Below are 25,545 nucleotides of genomic sequence, written 5' to 3'. Positions count from 1 at the left end.
TCTGTATATGTGGTTCAGGCTATTGGTGGTGTAAATGTGAGGGGGATATTTTCTTGGGATACCTTGGGCTCCGTAGGACCACTAAGCATTATTTAAACACCACAGTCTACCTGAGTATTGCTGCTGACCATGTCCATCCCTTTATGACTACAGTGCACCCATATTTTGATATCTTGCTGCTTCCAGCATGATAATGTACCATGTCACAAATTGTAAAATCACCTCAGACTGTTTTTTGAACGTGAAATTAAGTTCTGTATGGTTATCTGGTCTTCACACTCACCAGCAATCAATCCAGTATTGCACATTTGGCAAGTGGTGGAACAGCAGATTTATATCAAGGAGATTCAGTAGGTGAATCTGCAGCGACTGTGTGAAGCTACCGTGTCAATATGGAACACAATCTCCGAGGAATAATTCAAGCACTTTAGGGCATTATAACAAAATGAACTCCATGTGAAACTTGGATATACTGAGGTCCAGGAGACGCTGATAGTCGAAGGCTAGATTGGCCACTTCTTGTAGTACAGCCATAAAGCCAGTTGGGGGGGCACGTGCACCAACTTGTACTCGAAGCAGGAACACAAATAAATAAATAAATCGATAGACCCAGCAGTTCCCGGATGTACAGTACTGCTGCACCTCCCCCTCTTCGACTCTTCTCTCCTCCCCTCCGCCACCGCCTGCTTGTCAAGCCGAACCTCCTCCTCCGCTAACTGTCCCCTCCCAGCGGGTCTCCCTCCCTTCAGCCACTGCAGTGAAAGCCTCGGTGAAGGAGAGAGAAACGGTTAAGAGATCCTGAACCTGGGTGTAAAGCCAGGACGAGAGCCGAGAGCACCTACAGCGTATTTTTCTTGTATTTCTCGCCACAGCTCGGCGGCCTGCTGACTTCTGCTGTTGTAACCTCCTTTTCCGTTCACATCGCTTGGATTTCATCATCCGACCTGCAAGATGGTAAGCAGCAACGACTCTTATTTTCAACCTCCGCCGACTGGTGAACACACCAGTGGACAGGCCTGTGCTTTAATGTGTCGAATATAGTTCAGTTTTGACAGGTTCTTGCTCGTAGCGAGCGTTCCGCTTTGAGTGAACGGTCGAAAAAACGTAGAGCTGTGGCGAGAAGGAAACGCTTTTCTCACCCACTTTTGGCTCCCTGTCGCGCTCTCTGTGCAATACCCCAGGGCTGACAGTAGCCTGCAGCTTGTGGCCCAGATATTTCTTATCCCTTCTCGACATAGCCTACACTCTTATTAGCAACTAGGCCTGTGCAAATTAGTTTTCGAAACAAAAATACACGCTTATTAAGCCTAGGCTGGCGACTATTTGTGGCACATTTGACACAGCAGACAGGAAAATGTAACGGCTGCTTATGTTAGGTCTTTGCTCCTACTATATCGCACTGCATTCAAATATATAACATCCATCTCGGTGTGTTTTCTAGATAGCATGGCGCTGTGTTGATGGTTGCAACATTGTTTCGTCTGAGCCACTAAACTGTGATAAGTGCAATAATCGGCCGAGGCTACATTTGTATCATTTCTACCTGTGGTTGTAGAGGAGGCTTCCATAGTAGGCCACAGGCTTGTTCCTGCAACACAGACTTCATACGATTGTATGGTGTGTGTGTGTGCGCCTATACATCGAGGATACATCGAGGGATGTGTATGTATATATATGTGTATATATATATATATATATATATATATATATATATATATATTAGTTAGACTTGCTTCTAAAAACTGTAACCCAAATGCTTTTTACAGTAGGGTTGTTAAACATGTGGCCCGAGGACCAAAAGCAGCCAACTAAAGGGTCCAATTCCACCCACCGGATAGCTTTGCAAAGACATTAATTACTCTCTTTATTTTAATAAAATGCAATGCAGTTCTTGGTCTGGCGTCGTGATGCCAGCATTACTACACAGGAGAAATCATGTATGCAAAATAGTGGAAGTATTTTTAGATATAGCCAAATTTTTACAATTGTAAATGCATAAAATGCTATTTTTTTTTTGTCTATTTACAAAAACTGGACATGTAAGAGTTTTGCGCCTATTTTGGATCCACTGTGATCTGTGAATTGTAATGTACATGTAATGACGGTTGGACCTGCCAAATATAGTAAAATGGACATATTGAAATTCATTTGTTTTTACGTATTTATCTTAATTACACCTTCATTTAACAATTGATGGCTCATCAAATGTGAAAAAATGAACATTTGAAGAAGCTGCTTGTAGTTCTTTGCACTTATAAAAGAGAGGAGACATTTAAAGGGGTGTTTTTCATACAGGCTATTATGCAATAGTTTTACTGGTCTGGCCCACTTGAGATCAGATTGGGCCCATGAAAAAAAGTGAGTATGACTCCTCTGCTTTACAGAGCAATTATAAACATAAGAATGATTAAATAAATTCCTATTTTAATAAGAGAAGTAGTTAATTAGTAGTAGTAGTACATAAGTAAATAAATTGTATAAGCATAGGCTGATATAGGGAAAGAGGAGGCTAAGGGGGATGAAGGTGGGTCTTTCGATGGCTTTGAAAAATCCAGATTGGGGACAATAACTGAAAATGCTTCGTCGTCTTCAGGTTGAGGTAGGTACCAGGAATAAAGAGCAGTGATTGGTCATTAAATAGGCTGACCTTTGCATATGCAAGGCTAAGCCCCATATCTAACCTCCAACCCCAATGTTGTCCCAAAAGCCTCATTTGCACTGCAGAATGACTACAGACCGTATTTATTGACAGTTCACCCATGATATAAAATAAGCAGTATCAACCACATGCACACTAGCTATTGGTCTTATTTATAATCTGTCTAGAGAGGGAGAATTTCCTGTTTTCTTGTTGTCTGGAAAAGGAAAAATTAAAAGATTAATTCTTAATTGGGTTATGCTAACAACATGCTAAGATGTTAGTTCATGCTAACACTTATGACATCTAAAAAGTAAAAGGTTATTAGAAACAGTGTTAATATTTTCTTTATCTTTTTCTTCTATAAAATGTTAACCAAAGTCAGATAGTTTGTCATGACTTGCTATACCCAAAATGAATTGGCTATTATTAGACCTTTTTTCCCCCTTCTTTAATCTGTGTTATGCATATTGACTTAGAAAATTCAATCTTGGGAACGCTATTGTGTAAGTACATTCCCATTTGCCACTGCATTGCTAGTTGACGTAGTATGTGCTCACCAGGTGCATATCCTTCCTGATAATCAAGATTAGAGAAGCAAAACCTCACTTCTGTATATACTAGCTGATGTAAAATCACCAGTTCTACAGTCTCTTTTCACTAAGGCGGTATGAGGGTTGGTCCGGAGCCAGTGCCTAATCTCGAAGCAATTTGTCACATAATGACAGCAGGATCTCGCCATTAGAACTTTATCAAGGCGGTATCAACACTTTTGCAGCTTTAGAACTGAGAACTACTCGTGTCAAACACTAGAGGTGGGATTATTGTGACCAAGTAAAACTTTGTGACCATGTTGATGCCAGTGTCTAATGTAATTTAAAAAGGGGTAAAAAAAAGCCGAGATTTGGTATGACTGTGAATTCAGAGCGGTGTATAAGCCAATGAAGTCATTCCTGCTCTCATTTTGCCTGCAATTTTCATGTTGTCATGTTGGGACTCTGCATTTATACATATCATTGCAAACAGCAGTCGCTGTTTATAGATTGCATTTGCATGCAGAAGCTTTGGTTTGAATATGACCGTGTTGCACATGTTTAGTTTAATTAAGAATACATTTATAATAATCCCGACTGTGTGACCACAACAGTGTTTTAAAAAAAAAGATTGTAAACACCTGGTGTATATCATGCCCATGGATATTTGTAAAATGTTTATTCAGCGAAATGTAGAAGCGACAGACTGTATTATTTAATTTTATGTTTTTATTTGTAGTGCTGCGGTCTAGGTAACAAACCACAAAAACAACATTGTGCGTACGTAGACATCTCATTCACTGGTTTTGCTGCTCGTTCTTCTTCTCATTGAAAACACAAGAGGTGTGATTGCGGTGGGTTGAGGCCCTTGCTTGCAAATACATAAAAGGAACTGTTGTCCAGTCTGTTGGTAGAGTTATTGCTGTTTCTTTTTTTATTGTAAAGAAATAAATGAAATTTCCTGATCTGACACTTCACCAGCCCGGGCCTAGGAACATGTTTGCATTATTGCAAAGAGGGTATTTGGAAACTGGGTTATTAGAAGTGAGTGTTACTCATACAATTGCTATACAAATATCAGGGGCCTACATCATCCCTGACTTTAATTCTGCATAAATTAGTGCAGAAAATTTGCATCTGTAAATAGAAAGGAATTCATAAATCACACACAAAAACCAGCTATTAAGAGCAGCATCTCATTACTTGGGGGCAGCAGTAACGGGGGGGGTTCTTTACTTTGTCAGAGGAAACATTTTTTCCTGTGTATGCTTACCTTGTTAGATTTGCCTTGCAGCAATCTCGACTATCAGACCGTGGATTGTCAGGACATGCACGTCCTGCAGCCACTGTGGCAACCTATGGCTTGTCAGATGTATTCTTCTCAGCCGCAAGGAGAGGTTGGGGGCAGGGACGCGCAGTTGCTTAAGCATGTAGTGGAATGATCTGATGCTAAGGGGACCATATGCTGCCTAGCAATCAAGCGCCACCCACATAAGGATTGAGCTGTAGCTAATGTAAAAGAGATAAAAGCCACAGTGAACCACCAACAGAAGTGATGATCAACACTACGTGATCCACACAGCACTTCCAACCAGCCCACTCAATCTGGATTTATTCTCCTCACTGGCCATTGCATCTCTGCAGAGTCCATGGCTTGCACTGGAGCCAGCAGTCACCAACATAAGCTAAACTAGTCAGTTTCTTCAATAAACACCTATTTGTTTGGAAATCTATGTGCACAGTGAAAAGAAAAGTTTATAAAGTATTATTCAGAACTTTCCTCTATAACCATTGGTAGGAACTTGATGCTCAGTGGATTTGTGGTACGAGAGACAGTTCAATAGAGCTTAAAGGTCAGAGGGCCTTTTTTGTACACTTACAAAGGGTGGTCAGTATGATAAATTTACTCTTGGCAAGAATCTATAGCTGATTGATGGCTTTGGGGATGATTTTTAAATTATATTTACCTCATCAGCATTCAAGGCATCAAAAGTACTACATTTAATTAACCTCTAAAAGCATATTTTGCACACTGTCAGTGGTAACAATGGAACCAACAGTATGGGGCTTCATTAACTAATAGCTACTGTCTTCAGCATTTTATCTGCCCTGAAACAATTTACCTGCAGTGGTCCATAGGTTTAGCGCATTAATGTAATCTCCTGTTGCTGGCTGAAATGATGACTTTGGTTGCCTAACCCCAATACCTACTCTTCACCAATGTGATGGAGAAAAATGATTGAAATCCTTAATAAACTGCTGTAATATATAAAAAAGGAACATCATTTTTAGGTCTTGTAACTTACTTGCATTGATACTCCTGCTGAGGCTACCGTTTAGGCTAGAGTTGCCTCCTGAATAAATCCTCACAGAAGTAGTATTTGTTAGTTTAAACTAAAATGATATGTTTTTAAGATTTTGAAATTATTCATTCAGTAGCAATTCTGAGGATATATGAATCATACTTCAGTGTAGCCAGAAATAACCTTGCATCTCATTTAATACTACATGCTTTGTTATGTGAAACTCCAGGCGGGCTCAGACGGTAAATGAAAAATATATGTAGCCACCTGTCACCCATCAACTGTATGCACTATGGCTTTAAACCCAAGAGTGTGGCATTTTGTCTGTACATGGTTTTTCAAAATGGGTCGTGATGAGCAAATGGAAAAAAACTGATAACTCTCACTATTATATGGTAGCAACTTTTCAGTTATCTGGTAGGTATTATACTTTTCCGTGATGTGATGTTGTCCACTAATTGCAGAGCTAGCCTTAATCATGCCATGCTTTGTCATCTATTTGACACCTTGATTTACAAACTAGAACATCATGTTGTATTAAATAAGATTTTAATCTAGTAATTGGGACGATCCATTCCTCGGGAACATTTTTATAGGGATAATAAATCCACTGGTCTCATTTTTTTGTGTGAATAGAGGGTTTGCCCCCCTGGTGTTCACACAAAGAGTGGAGCTATAACTCTCAGACCTAGAGGTTACAACTATTCTTTATACTAAGGATGGTCCAATCAAGTACCAATCCTGTACCAGTGGTAAATTAATAATAAGTATCTTGACTATGAGGAAGAGAGTGGAAATCATTCTTTTGTGAAAGGACACATCAAGCTCAACTTCAACAGCAAGCCTAACCTTGTAGAATAAAATGTAGTTATTTACAGTTATAGTAGTCACAGTAGTTTCTCCTTTTTCCTCATCACACATGTGCGTTATCAGGAGACAACTGAAGTGAAATAACGTCTTGTTTTCAGCAGAGTTAAATATTTTCTCACCATATATATATATATATATATATATATATAATAAAAACTTAGACAGACGTGGGTTCGGTGTAATAACTTCTTATATTAGGTCTCTGACCAAACATGATGGGATTGAAAGTAAATGTGTAAGAAAGACAGAGATAGCATTGTCACTGTCAGATCTTTTCACTTGTGTCAGAACCGTTTAAAGTAAAGTAAATGGGGAAAAAAACTTTTGCAGACATACTGTTGGTGTAGCTGCATGAAATACCTCTAAACTGCTGTCTCTCTGTTACCTTTCTCCATGCTACATTAGCTCTGCTGCTAGCTGCTGCTGTCATGTGGCAGCACAGAACTGAACTAAATGGATTAGACCATGAATCAGCTCATCGTCACTGATATCCGATCTAGCTTTTTGAGTCAGTATCGGATCGATATACGATCCTAATATTGGGTCGGTGCATCCCTACTCTATACCCTGTTTTTAGTTTTAATTTTTTGCCCTTTAAAAACTTTTATTATTTAACAAAATATACAATCATACATATTTGAGGAGCTATGGTTAACAATGGTTAACAGTGAAGTATAAAGATGGTCGACATGGATTTAAAAAAAAAAGAGAGATGTTTTTCAGTATTTGGCAAATACAGTGTAGTTTTATCTCCACTGTGTTAATTCCTAAGAAGATTTAGGCATTGTTAGTTTACATAGAATTATGAGGCTTTCAAAACCCTCAGAAGACAGGCCCAAACCAAGGATAGAAATGGCTGAGAGGATTAGCCCTGCTGGAGTTCCTTCAGGCTGCTGAGATTGTGGTAATTATTTTCATATTTGCACTTGACTCCTAAATCTTGTACAGATCCTCACCACATTTGCAGACAGCCGCACGCATCCATGGAGAAACACACACATTCTCATAAAAGCAAGGATAGATGCAAGCACAGCAACCAAGACAATATTGCAAAACACGATTACAAAGGTGAGAGACGATGGAGAGGAGCAGGAGAATAATTGAGTGTCTCTTCAAACAGACAAATGGCTTCAAACTAGCAGTGGTTTATTTTAATTCTGGTCTATGTAACTGAGCCTCTTTTTTTGTTTCTTTGTTTTTTGGGGGTTTTTCTTTTCTTCTTAAGAGATCATTCTCAGTCAGTTGGTTATTAGCCTGGATTTTGCCTGCTGTACAAAGTTAGGCTAAAAAATAAGGGTTAGAAGTCTATTTAAAAAGCAGTCTGAAAGCACAGCTCAGCTCAGCTCTGCTCTCTGCTGTGAGGCTTGGTAATGTTTATCACAAAGCTCGGCTATATGGTAAGCTTGATACTTACAGACACATTTGTGCGGAGGAGGGGAGTCTTGTGATCCCTGAACTAACCAAATAAGCAGAGCAGAAAGAAAATGCGCAACAAATAAACTGACAGCTCTGCACACACACAGCACACTTTTTCCACCTCAAGAATAATGGATCAGTAACTTAAATTGTGTGGAAAAGTAATTCAGACGCACCAAACTATACACACACAGATGCCTTTACATGGAATGCTGTTTTAATTGATTCCCTGTGTCCACATCCACACAGTGCACATAGCAGAGTTCTTTGCTTTTGAGATAGCGTTCTGGTTTTGTGAACAGTAATTTTGCTTCTCACAAGTTCCCATAGATCTTAAAGACAACATCAGTTGCATATTTTTATCTAGCCAACATCCCCACTCCTAACGTACTGAGACCTTTAAGCTCTATAACAAAGAGAAGGTGTTAGAGAACAGTCGTGGGTGGGGACCATTGTAACGTTGCATGAACTGGACCTCTATTGTTTTTCTTGTAGGGCAGCAATCATGGTATACTACTTCTTACACTGAAACTTTGTTAGTTAATCACCCATGTCTGCATATGCTTTAGTGGCTATGTCTTGGTGACATAATTTCTTACTCATTGGTGTTGCTAAACTTAACCTTTAGCCTAACCATAACCGCAGGTGTGTTAATTTAAAGAAAAAAAGGGGTTTCCTTTAAGTACTGGGCAAACGGATTGCCTCATACACATGTAGCCTGCAAGCTAATGATAATTGAAGGGAAATAAATGAGCACTAGGCAGAGTATCAGTCCAGATTTCATCCTTAGCCACGACAGTCTAGTACATAAATACTCAAAGCAGAGAATTAAAGTCAAATCAGGAATCTTTAATACTTGAAAGCATTCATTTTCAGGGCAGCCTTTGTGTTGACTTGAAATGTGATAATAGCTGCTGTGATTTCAGACTCACATTGGTGGCCAAGCCAAAGACTCAAAGCAATTCTGATTACATTATCTGCTGAAAGTGTCATCAGCAGTGAGAGGGTGCAGTTTACCCTAAGGAATCGTAAGAAGCGAGAGAAAGAAGCTCACATATATTGTCTTGTATTCAGTAGGATTTTCAGATTTTTTTTCTTGCATTTGGAGTTACTTTAACGAGCAATAACTGATTATTAATGCACACTATTGACTGTCTTTCACTTGTACTGTTTCAGTGTTATGCATTATGAATGTATAACTAAGAGTGATAATGTTTTCATCTAAATTAAAAACAATCTAGGAAAGAAATATAGATTGGTCCAGTTTGTCTCTTAGTCTAATGTTCGTGGTGTTATGCACAGTATCTCATGCACCACCGTTAGGATTCAGCGAGTGATGTGTGCCTCTGCTTTGTTCCTGCATTTTCTATGCTATGCTAATATGCCTAGAGCACACACTGCAGTGTTGATTAATTTTTAGGATTTATGCAAGTCATCGCTTCATTCCAGCATGTTCTACATTGGGCTCGCTGCACTCAGGGCACCTCAGTGCAAGTGTGTACGTGAGTGTTACAACTCTGATTTAATCACAGTAGAAAAATGTGAAAGTTTTTCGTATCAATGATATCATTTTGTTTCATTGTTATTTATGTAAAACGAGGAACTGATTTCTTGTCAGAAGTATTATTTTTCAATCATTTGAGCAGGGAAGTGAATGACTAGTGTCACAGCCTCATGCTGCTGCTGTTTTTTGATAGAAGGTTTGAAATCACAACCCTCACAACGGCTTATTGCAGATGGTTCTATGTGGAAATCTGCATACATTTTTAGTTTTGTTAAGGTTTAGGTGCAAAATGACTCCCTTATTGTGGCCCACCCTCACCTTCTGTTTTCAAGGCTGAATGTCATAGATTTTTGGGGGCAGTATCTCTCCATTTTTGCTTTTAAATTTCTTGGCTGGCTTTTATTGCACTTTAAGTAATGAATTGTCATCAGCTCCATTAACATTATCTTCACCTTACCAGTTTCTCCTCTGCTCTGTGCACACACAAAAAAATTTATCTTTTATTTAGCAATGAAAAAAAAATTATGTATAGATCTTATATCTATAGAGGGAGGGCTACCAGTAGTAAATAAATCATTGGAACCTCTGCTGTACTGTTCACCTGTTTATGACTTCATATGACTAAGTTTTCTGCCTTTTAGAATAAATTAGAAATGCAGTTTCTCGCTCACTATGTACCTTATTATTTCAATTTGTTATGAGAATATATTCTCACATCTTGCCAAAGCCTGAAAAAAGTCCTCCAAGTCTTCAGGCCCATGTATTGAATTCGTCACTCACTGATGTTATTACTGGGCCCTGTGGGTCTGTAATTGGCCAGATTCTTGTGCTGGTCATTTCTTTGCGACTCAACCGGCCGTGATGCCAAACCCTTCATTATACAGAATGTGTTTTGTGCACTGAGACCTAATTGATTCTGAATGAATCATGCATTATAAATGAGCCAACACTAGTCTTTCTCTTGTTCCTGTGCCTGTGTTCTGGTCTGTGTATGTAAGATGCTTTTTCATTTCATGTATCACCCTCCCCTTTTCTGAATTTTTATATTCATCCATCTGGTATCCATCATCTGTATTTATGGCTGAACAAGAGCTGCCGAAGTGGTTTATTACAGAAGACATGACAAGAGTTACTCCTGACCCCAGGAGGTAGGCCTTAGTAAGTAAACCTGTAATCCTCAAAACCAAATCTTCTTTGCAGTAAATCTATTTACCTCCAGAGACCCTATAGCTAACACTGAACTGAGAGTGGCTGTTAGGGTTGTAGTTAGAAGTATGCTCCTCAAACATTTGCACACCATTTTGTTGAGGTAGTTATTACAAAGTCTGCTTTTTTCATTATTTGTTTTGTTTTAGAGAGGCTTCCTAAATGTCAAAAATGACATAAAAATGTTATCTGTTAATCCGTTTTGGTCCATTTGGCTCTAAAAGATTTACAAGATTTAAAAGCCATGAACAAAAAAGTGACCTGTTCTGTTTAACCTGAATCATCTTTAGTTTTGTCATAGTTGTTTGTTAAGTCTCATAGCAGGTAGAGGAAGCACCGAGAACCTGTCCTTGAACTAGAAGATATTTGCTCAAGGCCTTCAGTTTCAAATCCTGTTGAAATTTTGAAGCAAGTCATCACATTTCTGTAGAGCTATGCTATTCTGTAGCTGAGTGAGCGCTATATAGGGGAGCAAACAAAAGGACTTTTCCCTACGGGATCAATAAAGTATCACATTGTCACTATTACAGAGCCACACAGGCAATGGGACACCCAACCTCAGTAATGGTGGAGTCATGCGCTACGCATTGGAATTCAATCCCTTAAACTGGCAGCACCCAGCCATTGCCAACTTGTTCCAGAGAGAAAAACCATGTCAACCTCTGATCATTGCACTAGCGACTGACTCCACTCTGATAGGGTGTCAAATGCTAAGGCGTTCTCCTGGCTAATCCTGTGTCACCTCTTTCTCCTCACTGCTCTTAAAATACCTCAACTTCTGTGAGGTAAGTCTGCTGTTACACAGCAGCGCAACAACAACCTGGTGTATGACATAACTGGCTCTAGTTTGTTTTTTTTCTCTCTAATCAATATGAATAATTTGAGTAAATTATGAATAGTGCTAATAATATGAGTACTACTTTAATATTTGTCCTGGCAACCAATTGTGAGATCTAATTTACATTCATGCTTCAGCATAGTTAAAGCTCTGTTTGCTGTCAGATGTAAAAATAATGCCTATGTATCCTCAAGATCAAAAACGGTAGGATTCTTTTCGGTAGTTCATTTACATTACATTTACCTTCACCACAGTTAATATAACTTTTTGTTGCATTCATCAAACAGTGTTGGATGTTAAGCACACTGAGAACTAATAGGCTCAATCTGGAAAAATTCAGTGTCTTGTGCTGAATCACTGGCAGTTACCACACAGTGCGCCGTAGTTAGAGTTCTGTCTGAGATTATCTGAAAACATCCTTGCGTCATTGAAACAGGCAATGATAACATCACAAGATCAAGGCAACTGCAGTTTTTAGAGCCAGGTGCCACAGTTATATCTCTACTGACTGCAAGGTCCCGAGGCACGATAGATGTTGCCCAGTTCCTGCCTGATGGTAAAATAGTAAATGGACTTTTTTTTTATTCTAACAGCCTCATTCACCCAATCACACATACATTCATACAACTGCTTTTTTTCTGTACCTAAGATCAAATACCAGACTTTACAATTTTGTGAAATATGAATTAAAAAAATTCCACTGTATTTTATTTTAATTTAATTTATTTTAATCTAATATGTTGAATTTGAAATGGTTCTAATGGTCACCTTATACAGCGCTGATACAATAGTTGTGGGTTAATACTACCACCTTAGTGCCCATACAGGCCAGCCTCCCCACACTCACAGTGTTGTCTTTTTATTGTTAAGTCATAATATAGCCTAGTTTTGTTCATCTCTTAACACTTAGAAATTTCAGCCCCTCTGTGCTGTGGCAATACTTTTTTTTCCTGGCTATCAGAAATGGCATTGAATATTGAATAGTTTCAGATATTATTAGATTTTTTTTTAATGTAGTGATCTAGTTTGCATTTAAATGGGCTACCCATAATAAAAATTCATAATTTCAACTATTTGAGACTGCATTTGCATCTTATTAAGTTGGGATCAGATCTCACAGGAAAGAAGTATTTCTGTGACTTCCTGTAGAAACAAAAAGCTGATGGAAACAGTCCGACTTTACTGCAGCTCTTTGTCTCCACCCCCTGTTGGTGCCACCTGCTCTCATCCACTTACCAGGCGAGGTGGAGTCTGCCTGGAAAGTGTCCCTACTGTCAGACTTTAGTGGAAAGGACATGGACCACCACTCACTGAATTATTTTTATTTATTTTTTTACTGCTATTCATGGAATTTGAAAAATTCCGACTGAGTGGTACCATCAGAAAAGAAAGATCAGATAGCATTGTAGGTCTAGTTTGGCCTTCTTTGATGGAACTGCAGGACATTTCTGGCGACCTGGGCCGTGTAGCTGTCAGCTGCACGTTCCCCAACTGATTAACCTTACCTCTCTGCTTCAAAGACTCCTCATTTGTTCTCTCTGCCAGAAATCATATTTGGGCTGAGTCGACACTTCACTGTTGGATAAGATGGGATGCGCATGTGGCTGCAGCCAATGCCACACACTGCCATGCAGAAGAGCCAGGGACTGCGGGATTTTCTGGATGGCATTGTTCTTTTGAATATTTAATGCAGTGCGTGATGCATGACTTTGTTTTTTGTTTTTTAATAATTTTTGTGGTTCAGTTAAACATTAAAAATTCAGTGCTAAGTCGTGTTTTTGCTATAATGTAGAATAGTAAAGATTTCAATTTGTGTACAAAAAACCTTACATGGCCTTTAGTGTACTGTTTGAAATGCCTTTCTTTGCATTATCTGGTAAGCAAAATCTTAAACAACAGTTAAAGATAACGGGTATCACGAGAGTGTGTCTCAACTTGTTAACACAGGCTTTCTCCAGCCTTATGTTTGGGGCACATTTGATGTGTCATTTGACTCATCTCTGCACAGATAGACTGAGCAAATGGTGTCTCCTTTATTTAGAGATACCCCATCAGCAGTAGTCCTGCAGACTAGTGGACAAGGTGGGAATATATATATATATATATGTATATATATATATATATATATATATATATATATATATATATATGCACCAGTATCAGACCTAATTGCACTTCTTAATGATCATGTTTGAATAAACCAAGTTGAAAGTGAGGAAACCTGATGTGATGCTGCCTTAAGAAGTGCAATTAGGTCTGATACTGGTGCATCATAAAGACACAGAAGTCTTTAGGCTTGGCCAAATCTATTTTCATTATTCTCTGGTAATAAATGTTCATTTTTTTTCCTTTTCAGCTGTAATGCAAAACATGTAGAAGATATTTATTCATTTTCTGTACCATCCGTAAGTTCCTTTGGTACAGTGACACACAAAGTTTGCATTGAAGACATTTGTATATAGCGATATGATCTTAGGTAGCTTTATTGCACTCCTTCATTTGGTTTTCTATATTTGAACCACATTTTAAGAAGTTCAAATATATAAAACCTGTTCCCTCTGCTGAGGATCTGTCTCACTAAAATAATTGTGCTGCTAATGGCCAGGTGAAGCAGAACTCTTCTTTGTGAAACTGAAAACACTGACAACTCTGACTTTAGGCTCTAAACTATTTCACCCCCTTCATATGAACCCCCATAACCATTCTGTGTGACTCTGGGTCTAATAGCACTGACTATAATTTACTAAATGAACTTTATGTTTTAAACAGCTGAGGAATGTTATGTTTATGGACTAATGTACAACCAGAAGTGTTTTTGCCAGTGCCGTGGCCTCCTGCTGCTCTTCAAAAAAAGACTGTAAGCTTAAGAAAATTTTGAGTTGACTTCACTTTTCAGACATAGAGGCTACAGGACATCGTTTACAGTGTCTATGGTTACAATGCATTACTTTGAATTTAACAATAAAGCCATTCATTTTCAGTCTTGATTCTACATCTTGGCAAGATGTGCTGGCAAGATCGGTTACACTTCCATTTCTTTTTTTTTTCTTCTTTTTTTTCTGGAATTCCCGGAATTCTTTGTGTTAGATTAAATACACAAATCAAATATAAACGCATATGAATGTCCTGTTGGCCGCACTATTACTGTCACTGATAAAATGTGGTATGAAAATGAATCCTGTACCTAACAAAAATCATGTGGCCCTATTGTATGTTGTCTTTCCTCGTAGGTGACATTGTTTGTTTGATCAACAAGGAAGCAGTCTGTGTTTTGTAGACAAGTATTTGTACATGTCTGTGCTGCACTAACTTCTAATTAGTACACATGTGCTGAAGAGTTTTCATACTCTTATTAATAAAAATTTAAAAAAGAAGTTCAGAATTAGACTGTGCAGATTGACTGGATCCTATTGGCCATCTCAGAAACTGCTGCAGTCTGGGGTCTTTAAATAAATTTAACTGATATGAGTGATGTTGGGTAAAACTTGTTACTGTTATTGCACATAATTTGAAATATTTGTGCTTTTGTGATATTTTGTTACAACCTAAACTGAACTTTCTGCCTTTCTTCTTTCTTCAGGGAAATGAAGCCAGTTACCCCCTGGAGATGTGCTCACACTGTAAGTAGCTTAAATCTTTGCTTGATCTAACTTAGTTTACTAAAAAAAAAACCTTATTTTGATCCGATTTCTGGGCTTTTTGACATGACCAGTAAATAACCAGTATTTTATGACTCTCCAGTAAGGAGACAGTGTTCATTTGGTGTAAAGGGTAAAATCAGTACTACAAATTGGGTGTAACATCCAGTTTACAGAATTTGAATGTCCTCTGATAAAATGCCATTCATTGAATGTCTGGTATTTCTGCTGATCTGATTTCCTCCTTTGGGTTAAAAATCTTTCTAATTCAAAATCTCCTACAGTATTATTTTAACTACTTCATAACTTAGCTGCATTTTATGATTTATCATGCATAAGTGATGACATGGTGAAGACATTGTCTTGGAATCAGTCTCTTATGCTCTTTTTATTTTTACAAGATGTCTGCCTGGTAGACAGACATATTCAGGTTTATGAGCTCAAGAGGAGGAGGAGAGCTGAAGATATGACTCACATTTCTACTTTGCTGGCCTCCTTCACCTTCCCTACCTGATGATGCACATCCACACAAGCTCATACAGCTTTGTGTTGTTGAAAAATCCTCAGAGATGCAGATTTCTCACCAGCTCTCTTTGGTGCAAACTGCACATTTTTACACCTGCTAAAAAGGGTGCGCTGCTGGATGTGTTTAATGAGTGCTGAGACTGTGACAGGTCCCTCGTAGTTTAGGGGTACTTCAGGGACTGTGCTGCTGTTTAGATTGACCTTCAGACAAGAAGAATCATTTTTGCATCAGGATTACCGAGGCTGTTGTGACTTTTGGTGTCACAGTGTAAAAAAAGTCTTGTATGAGGCAGAATTGCATTAAAATAAACTTCTTCTCCACAACTATTATTGTATGTTATAATCTTGATCAAACCAGGTGAAGCAGGTAATGTGATGGAGATGGGATGGAGAGGTATAGGAAGGGCAGGAATTTTAGTAGTAGTAGTTTTTCTGCAGTTTTTTTCATATTCAAGGAACATGCACAGGGATTTTGTAAATTTGCAAATATTGCAAAAATATTGCAACTTTGCAACAACAGACAATTTGCTTGCTTTATGTTTGAGTTGTAAATTATGAGTTAATTTGTTTTAAAGTTAATTTGCTATTTTATTATAATTATATTTGCATAGCATGCTTACCATGACGGATATACGCATAAAAATATTCAAAATGACATTTTGAATATTTTTTTATATTTTTAATGACACAGTGCGTGTGCACTGTGGCTTTTCCATACTTAGATTGTCCTACTGTAACATTGTGGGGAACGGGACCTTGGCCTGCCGGGCCTTCCAGCCATTCCTTCCCCAGGATTATACCACCATAGCGAGGGAGATGAATTTTGGATGATGCATGACCCTGTAATGAACCCATAAAGGAACTCTGTATTCAGTCCAGGATATTAACAGCTTCCCTGTCCTTGTCTTTGTCTGTCTCTCTCTCTCTCTCTCTCTCTCTCTCTCTCTCTCTCTCTCTCTCTCTCTCTCTCTCTCTCTCTCTCTCTCTCTAGCTACATTTTTCCTGGTCACCATTGTCTAATTGTCTTTCTCCTTCTCTTTAAATGTTATCAATCCTATTTGCTGTTTGTTTTCAAATGCGTTACTTAGGCATCAAATACAAACACTGGCAAGAAATGCCAAATTGAGAATGCAATACCCGGATGTGTTTCTCCTATTGCTCCGATGGCTCCATTTGTGTCATGGTTACACAGACATGAGCCAAAATTAAACTTGGGTGACCTCCCACATTTAAGGCCTGTTCTAGATCTGACCATATGCATACATCAGTGATATAGCAATGATCGAGTACAGCTAGCTAGCTACTGCTTGTTTCAACCAAAAACATTTTAGGTGGGACGTGTATATAAGTGCTTTCTAGATCACCAAAATCTGTGTGACCAACTGTCAGTTCCAAAGTAATTAGCAATGACAAAACTGTTTTATATGTGTACAGATACACATAATATGCAGACATGTGGGAATTTAGGAAAGAGAATGATGATTTCCTCCTATATATTAGGCATTGTTTTTTTGTTTTTTTTATTATTATGTTAGAATATATTTGCTTCTGTTATTATTGTAAAATTTGCTATCCAACTTATTTCTTACTTCAGGATCCTTCTATTTTTCCTTTTTATTTGTTATTTTATTTTTTCCTCTCTCGGTCCTTCACTTGCTGTCTTCTCTCTGTCTCACCCTGCACTGACAGAGCAGCTGTTCAGCTCATCAAGTGCTTGGACAGGCAGGCACTCGACTGGCTGCTAAGAAATTAGCTCTGGCCCTCTGGTCAGAGAAATTCATCCTGCTGCTCCTTTACTGCCCCACAGTGAGACTGAGTCTGATGCCCGCTCACTTGCGCCTGCCGTCAGACACTTTCTAACTCTGTTTGTGTGGAACATCAACATGAGTTTTTCTCCATGTGTCGCACTGATAAGATGGATTGTGAAATCGGGTTACATTCCATGCACAATCCCACTCGCCCCCTCCCTGGCCACATTGATCAAAACTCACCCTGCAACATGAGAAGCAGGGCCAGTCTAACAAAAATGCACCTCTTGTGTTTGAAGGCTTGTGTTAACTGAGTTTTTTGTTGAAATGCCACATGAAGAAAGCACAGCAACATTAATAAGGGACTCTGGCTGACCTAAAGGGCTCAAGTCAAGTGAACAGTAGATGTCAGTAATTATGGGAATAATTGTGCAATCTAGCATGTGGCTTTGACTTGCTGCTAATCATTTAGCCTACTTTGCAGACATTACTGAGATATTTGTGTGTCGCATTTCAGCCTGACATGATTTTTGTCTCTATTTTCTGTGCTGGAGGATGAATTTCTGAAAGGCCTGTAGCCTCTTTTTCAATGCAGTGTCTCACCACTGCTGGCTTAAGCGAGCTTAGATCAGGCAGAATTTAATGGCCTACTTGTAGCAGTGTGCATAATTAGACAAACCACACGGACACACACCTCCTCACACATCCTTTTGCAGTACACACTCTGCTAAAGTATATGCACGCGCCCACTCTGTTCCGCCACTCTGTTCACCCCACACACACACACACACACATAACCATGAAACCCCCCTCAACGCTTCATGCTCTCAGAGAAACGCAGCAGCGAGTTTGAAACCATTGCAGGTCTGTCTGCAGCCGCCAAAAATAAATGGCGGGCGGCTTGCTGGAGTTCCTTGTTGCTAGGGGTTTCCCTGAGGGTGGGAGCCTGAGCCTCTGTCGGTGGGGGGTAGTGGGGTGAGTTGGGGGTTTTCTCATGACGGAACTGCTATAAATAAACACCATCAATGCTTTGCCCTGTCCTCGTTCTCAGTTTGGTTCATGCAGGCAAGCTGTACATTGTTGGTGCAGCCAGATTAATCAGCCTAATGCACAGAGTGCTGCAGCTCTCAGCTATATAGCCTTCTCACACCTGTGGTCTAAATGAGATAAGACTAACGCAGTGTGAGAGAAACACTGTATTTTTTTGTGTGTGTGCTTTTTTCATTTAGTCCCAAAAATGGACTAAATTTTTAAAAATTTGACAGATAAACCAGAAGTCTTGCCTACTGCCTACTCCATTACACTGCTTTAAACTGGCTGCTGTGCTCAAATTTTAGTCTAAACGCAACCTGAGTTGAATTACATTCAGCTGACCACATGGGTGTTGACATAGCTGATATGCACCGTTACTCACTCCTAACTTTCTCAGAGGCAACATTTTGCATGTAAATCAAAGGTTTAGCACATATGTAACAAATGGTTGCTATTTATGTAATAAATGCAATGTTATGAAACTGAAACAATGTCAGTGAGAGCTTCTTAACTGGGAATTCTGCGGTATTAAAATACAGTACATGTGTGCACAGAGATTGAGAGGGAAGTAAACAAATGTGAAGAGTAACAGTTGGCAGCACTTCTGCAATGTAGAGGGAGCTGATACATTTTCAAACAGGGAGAAAAATCCTGTGTTTGAATTTTGACAGTCTGTCCTAAGAAACAGCTTGTGACATCCTGCATGTGGCTTTAACTTCAACCTTACAACTGATCATATCACCCACTAAAATGCTGCCAGGCTGTATACGTCATGCAACACCGTTCAATCAAAAATGACAGAGAGGGTTTTTCATCCATATGGCTCCTCCCTGTTTAAAAGGCAGGATAGCAGATATAAAATATGGTCTTGATCAAGAGAATTTGTTACTGCGTCTGTAGTATTGGGCATGCAATGCAGGAGGATTGTCAGAATTAAAGTGACATTTTTGGTTTTTTTCGCCTTCCCCACCCAATGTTACCTTCCCATGAGTTTAAAACTCCCAATCTCTAGATTGGTCTGCAGTCCTGTTATCCCTTCAGCAGTAATCTTGTCTTTCAATATGTTCTCTGGATTTTACACCCTCATTGGCTCACAACAGCCCCTTATTGGGGGACAGTGTCATATTTCATCCAGTGTCGAGTGTCATACTTGTGTTATTATTGAGCTGTGCATGCGACCTTTTCATATTTGCAAACCCTCACACCTTACCTTGTGTGCCTTGACAGCTGTATATGGCAGAATGTGCACTGTGATGCTCACTAACATGCCAACTGAATTTTCACTCTGCATCCCTCCCCTGCCCCGTTTGCCTCGTTTCAGGTTAGCTGTGTTAATGGAGTCACATGTCTCCATTAATGTGCAGGGTGAGCCGTTTTTAGGGCCGAGCATGCTTAAGAGGACACACTCATTAGTGATATTTTGGGAACATAGTGTTTTTTATAATTAAACAAAAATGGGGTGGAGAAGCCAGTCGCACTTAGCAGATTTCCATTTCACACAGCTGTGCCGCTGTCTGATGGTTAGCTTGAGCTGACTGCTATCTTGTTACAGTTAGGTAGAGCATTTAGTGTGTGATCAGACCAACCTTTTGTGCAGCTACTCTGATAGACAGTTTCATATAAAAAGTACCCTTTGTTGATTTAGATTTATTCTTTTATCAGCTGAATTTGCATTTTCAGATGACTCGTGATATGCGCGCTGTGAATTTAACAATGTTTGACACACACAAATACACACATACCCCAAGAATGCCACTAACAGTACAGGAGGCCATGGAGGACGAGCTGTGTGCTGTAGACCAGAAGGAGGACCATTTGGCCAACCTTAGCAGATTTATTTATTTTTTGTTAAGTAATGCTTATGTGTGTTAGCCTCCTGTGTGCCCTCAAAGGCTGATGACATCTACATATGCATGTGTTTTCATGCATACACCTCCCGAACAATTATTTAAATATTCTTGTGTCTGTGTGTGTGTGTCTGTTTGTGTGTATGTGTGTCTGTGTGTGGGCTACTTTAGGGGGCTAACGGGTTCCAGTTGCCTAGTAACACAGTTAAGGGTGCATACAGCGTTTATGGAACTAAGTGTGTGTGTGTGTGTGTGTGTGTGTGTGTGTGTGTGTGTTGTGTGCTGTGTGGTGGAGTATATGAGATTATCATAATCATCTCACAGTTACATTGGGTCTCCCTCAGAGATGCTCATTAGCAAAGCAGTGTGAGGATCCTCTGTGACTATGGAGACCTCAGAAAAGCATTTCTTTTACATAGGAAAACATTTTTGATAATATTTCAAAATGCATCCAGCAGTATATTATTCTGCTAGAAATAAATGTAAAGGTAAGCACAGATGTGTTATTTTCAAACCCATCCCTATCAATTTCTGTAAAGTGTAAAAATGCCATAGTGAAATCATCTTGTTGTCAAAGGTGTGCTGTATATGAACTAGTGCACCATACATAATATGGTTACAATGTATAAAGTAATCTACTAGACACCGTCATCATAGCAAACATGTAGCTCCACTACACCTTAATCCATAGTCTAACAAGCAGCAGATGTACGTGTTTGAATGTGAGTTTGCAACATCACCCACCTTGTTGTGTTTCTCTGCTGCCAAAGACAGGCTTTAACATGCAGGTCTGATGTTGGGCTTAGATGCATGACTCTTTCTTTCCCCTATACAACCAAAGGTCGCGAAGAAGGCAAGTGAATAGCAAAAGTGAAGGTTGAAGGTTTTATCACACGCTTTAATAGCCAGTCGCTCAACAGCATCCTGTTTTGTGTGAAATCGAGTAAGATGTGCCAACCCATTCAGGAAATGTATGGTGTATTATCTTATCTCAATCGTTTATTCTGCAACATTACTTCTCACTCTTCTCTGTGATGGTAATTACAGGTGTTGTTGCAATAAAAAAAAATAAAATAAAATAAAATCCAAGAACATTTCATATTATCTCGGTGGCTCTCACACCTAGGACGCTTTCCCATCCAGCGTGGTCATTTCAGGCTGGATGTGACCACTGCCAGTCACAGTTTGTTCCAGCTTTTTTGGGAATCAGTTGTTGTTGCTGTCATACGCAAACTATGCCTCATTTGCAGCTAGATTTGGTACACATAATTGTGCCACATTTTAACGGTTTTAGCTTCTGTAATGGAGAGAGGCTATAGCTGTTTGTAAAGCTCAGAAATTCAACTTTCTTCACTGCGCTCACTTTTAATCATACTAGAATGAGTTTGTGTAAGAACATGAGATAAGAATAGTTAAATTGCCGAACCTTGTTTGTTTGTTCATCAGCTGCTAAACCTCCAGCTCCGATATGATTTCAGGAATCTACCACTTGACCATAGCAGATGGACCCATATGTTGGATAAGTCAAACCAATATGTTTTTACATTTTTAATTTTGGCTAAGTAGGTTCCCCTCTGTGTGTGTGTGAATCTGGCAGACATGGGGCTTGTTGGTGTGACACTGGAAAAGGAAGGCCGATGTCCTTGCTTCCGTGAATAATACATGGACCTACTCACTCGGCAGGTCATGACAGCAATAAGGGATCTGGATCCAGTGTTAAGATGTTCCATACTTAGCTGCTGTGCCAAAGTTTATGTGTTGTAAATGTCACAGTACTTTTTCATCTGAACTGCATCCAGCTTATCCTACTAACCTGACTTTGTAGCACAAAACGGAACTTAAACAGAGACAGGGAGTTACTTTGAGGTTACGGTTTTGTGAACGATTTTTCCTTGTGTCCTTACAAACCTGACTATGGAATTCTGAGGCAAGTAATTATTATTCTATTATTCTTTTTATTGAGGTCCTCCGTTTGCCTTCAGAACTGCCTTAAATGGCATAGATTCAACTGCATCACACAGTTGCTGCAAAGTTTGTTAGTTGTTTTAGTTCTTCTTTGCACATGACTAACGACCGGAGGGGACAAAGCCTTTCAGTGTGACACCAGCCTTTGGAACAGTGTGCCACTAAAAATACAACTAGTTGATTCTGTGGACTCTTTTAAAAAGCAGATTGTTTAACAGGATTTCTGTTAGGAATAGGGATGGGAATCGAGAACCGGTTCTCTACAAGAGCCGATTTCCAGTAGTTCAATTCCTTGGAATTGTTAGTTTGATTGCCTAACGATCCTGCTTATTGGTTCCACCTCCACTTGCACTGTAGTCAGCTGATTTCTGTTTGTGTGCCAAAGGAGGAAAATAGTGGCAGAGTCTGCAGCGTGGATATGGCCATTATGTTTATTTTTATTGCACAAAAGAATGAGAGAGTGGTGTGTAAACCTCATCCAGGATGGAAACGGCTGCATTATATACATTATGTACACATAACTTTGGCTCTTTGCACGCAGAGAGCATGCTAACACTGAGCTAGATAAGACCCCAGAATGATGTTAAAGCTGAGTGAATGCTGACCCCAGCCCAGCAGCCAGACCCTGAACTTCAACAGATGACAAACTAATGAGCAGTCAGGCTGCAGCCTGCACCTGTAAACATACCTGTTCTTTTATCGTAGAGAAAATAAAGCATTTGTAGTTGGTGTTGTTTTTGTGCGATGATTTTATTTTTTTATTTATTTTTTTTAATTGATGTGTTTAAATTTTCATGCAGATTTAGCACTCCCTACTTCACCCATCATTAAACTCTAAAATTGGCAATCTGATATTTGGTGACAAGTGCTCTGTATTTTTAAAGTTACTGATGAACTAAAAGAGAGGGCTGCCCGGAGTTATTCTTTGCTATTCGTTTTGATCTAATTTGGAGAACGTGGAGTGTTCAAGATCTATTGGATGTGTGTCAGAAGTATCTATACTAAGATTTAACACCCTGAAAAAAGACCTGTCCGGCTGTGTGACAGATTATCTTAAACATGGCTTTGATTTACCATACTAACACAATATGGTGCTTATCTGTAGCATTGATACCCCTTCACGGGCTAAATGGTTATGAGCTAAAATGGTGTCATCTGCTGGGCACAGGAAACAGGAGGCCGCTGATAAGGAAGTGTTTTGTGTCACAGGACAGCCGTGTGCTCGCCTCTGATAACTCATGCCTGGTAGACACAGACACCCTGTGGTCTGTATCAGCTTGTGAGTGTGTTCTTGTGTGTAGATTTGTGATATCGGGAACATATAAGTGAAGTGAACCGCTGATCTCTCATTAGAAATAAATCTGGGTTTTCAGATGTCATGGATATTTGATGCAGACTAACGCTTTGATTTGTATACTGAAATCCTGTGTTAAACAGGGGAAATCAGAGTGGCTTTGACATCATTAATTTAAATTTACACAGCACATGGATAGTTTATTAACAGTGTAATAGTAAAGATGCTGAAAGCTGTAATGAGATTGCTCCCGATTAATTGGCACAACTGACTAATTAATTGATCTGCTTATTGTTCCAGCTTTGTAGTACACCATATGGCAAGCATATTGCACTGTGCTTTGGAGACGGCCTTTATTTGGAGACATTCTAAGTGCTTTGAATGGATTTGTACATATTTTTAGTCTCCTGGGAAATTTGACATGCGATTTTATATTTTATTTCCAAGGACCAATGAACAGAGTTCTGTAGTTGAGTCATTTACAATATACAATGTTGTTACTGTTCTCTCAGTGCCCTTTGAATTTTATTGGCTTGAAGGTACTATAAAAATTCAATTTGTGATCATGTGACTGTCATGTGCTTTATTATTAGAAAGAACACAGAATCACTAACGGTCAATAGAGGAGCATTAAATCAAAACTTATTGCCTCACAGTGTTGGTCTAGATGAATTTTTTCATTTACCATGATGATGAGATACACATGCTGCAGGGATCCATAAAGAATATTTATAAAGTGGATTTCAACAGTGTATTTTTTTTCTTCACGTAAAGCTTTGCTTGCAACCAGCAGTGGCTGCTGCTGTGGTCATGTCCTTTCCAACTTTCTCAATCTGTCTTTCTCTCACTCCTTTATTCCTCCCCTACTCCTCCACCACACTCGCACTCTGATTAGTCATCGAGCTGATGTAGCACAGCGTGTTCGAGCTCTGAAACCCAAAACACAACCCACACCCGTCTCTCTCCGTCTCTCTCTTTGCATCGTATAATAGAAAGCGGAACAATGGGATAACATCCTGTAAGAATCCAGACATTCACATGTGCATTTAGAGCTTCATAGCCAAAATATGAGATGCGTATGTTCCCTACATTGCGTCAGTTTGAATGCAGGTTCTTACTGTTCTGATGACGGTTGTATCTTCAGTGGTTTTTACAATTCACTAACTGTGCTCACATGACGAATTACAAGAAATTCCAACTGTAACTCCTTACATTTACCACCACAAAGCTTGTTCTTCCTAAGTCGATCTTATCTTTGTCATTTAACTAAACTGGATGTCCTTGTGGAGGTAATTAAACCTGATCGTGACTGGAATAAGTTCACAACCTTTGTCACACCTCTTGATTGTGACTCTTCCATCTGTTAGCTGTTTGTGAAGATTAATAGACACCCTGTGCCATCTAGCACTCATATTAAAGTGGGTAAGGTAGTAGTAGTTTGTGGTTGGCCAGTATGATCACCTGACTCTCTGTGAATGAGCTTATATAGTAATTAACAACTGGATTTGTGATTGCTTGTGGATTACTACTGCCATTGCTCAGTATACTGGCCGGGGAGTGGAGACTATTTCTCATGGCAAGGGAAGAAAAGACCCAGACCCCTTATGATAAAAAAGCACAAGTAGACAACAAAGGCTGTAAGTTATATTTATGTACTTGTCTCTGTGTCGTTCTTCTGATAACTCCTCTGTTACTCCCTCCTCCACTCTTTCTTGTCAGCTCTCATTTCTCTGCCTTTTACTCATTTTTTAAAAAACATCTACATCCATAGCAGTGTTTTCAGAGCAGGAGCAGTTTGCTTCATGTTAGGTTTGCTACCAAATGGAGCTTTTTTTTTGTAGTTGCATCTATTTCAGGTATGGCTAGAAAAGAGCAGAACAAATTGTACCATGCTTACTGTGGGTCTGCAGCTAGTAGCAGGTAGTCCAGGCCTCTGCAGGCTAGAAGTAGTGTCCTTGACCTAGTTACAAGTGGTGACCACCAAAATCTATGACTACATTTCATGCAGAGATTTATAATGATATTTATTTGGTAGCATAAATATCCTCTGACTTAGTGTTTTTGTGTGTTTGATTTATTGCTCTTTGTTTGGTTTTGTTTGCTCAGTCTTGGGCTAATGTTGCTGCAGGTGCACAGTGCACTGTGCGTTTGTCATTGTCACTTTTTAACTGTTTTTTCCCCCTCACGC

At 39.3% G+C, this 25,545-nt stretch overlaps 1 protein-coding gene across 2 annotated transcripts in view; it reads left to right on the top strand.

Moving 5' to 3' along the window:
- The first annotated feature begins 664 nt into the window (after positions 1 to 664).
- The window catches only part of ppp3r1a (protein phosphatase 3, regulatory subunit B, alpha a), a 35,153-nt gene continuing 10,272 nt past the window's right edge, over positions 665 to 25,545 (top strand). Inside the window, exons 1-2 of one of the 2 annotated variants that reach the window (XM_063490944.1) lie at positions 665 to 954; positions 14,889 to 14,928. In XM_063490944.1, coding sequence (XP_063347014.1) covers positions 952 to 954; positions 14,889 to 14,928 — 43 coding nt within the window. In that variant the 5' untranslated portion in view covers positions 665 to 951. Of the gene's footprint in view, positions 955 to 14,888; positions 14,929 to 24,884; positions 24,995 to 25,545 lie in introns of those variants that run through there. The other variant, XM_063490943.1, reaches the window with a different exon arrangement.

Source organism: Pelmatolapia mariae, linkage group LG13 (assembly GCF_036321145.2).
Source record: "Pelmatolapia mariae isolate MD_Pm_ZW linkage group LG13, Pm_UMD_F_2, whole genome shotgun sequence".
NCBI lineage: Eukaryota > Metazoa > Chordata > Actinopteri > Cichliformes > Cichlidae > Pelmatolapia > Pelmatolapia mariae.
Note: the sequence above shows the minus strand (reverse complement) of the source record. Positions and strands in the feature narration are given on the sequence as shown.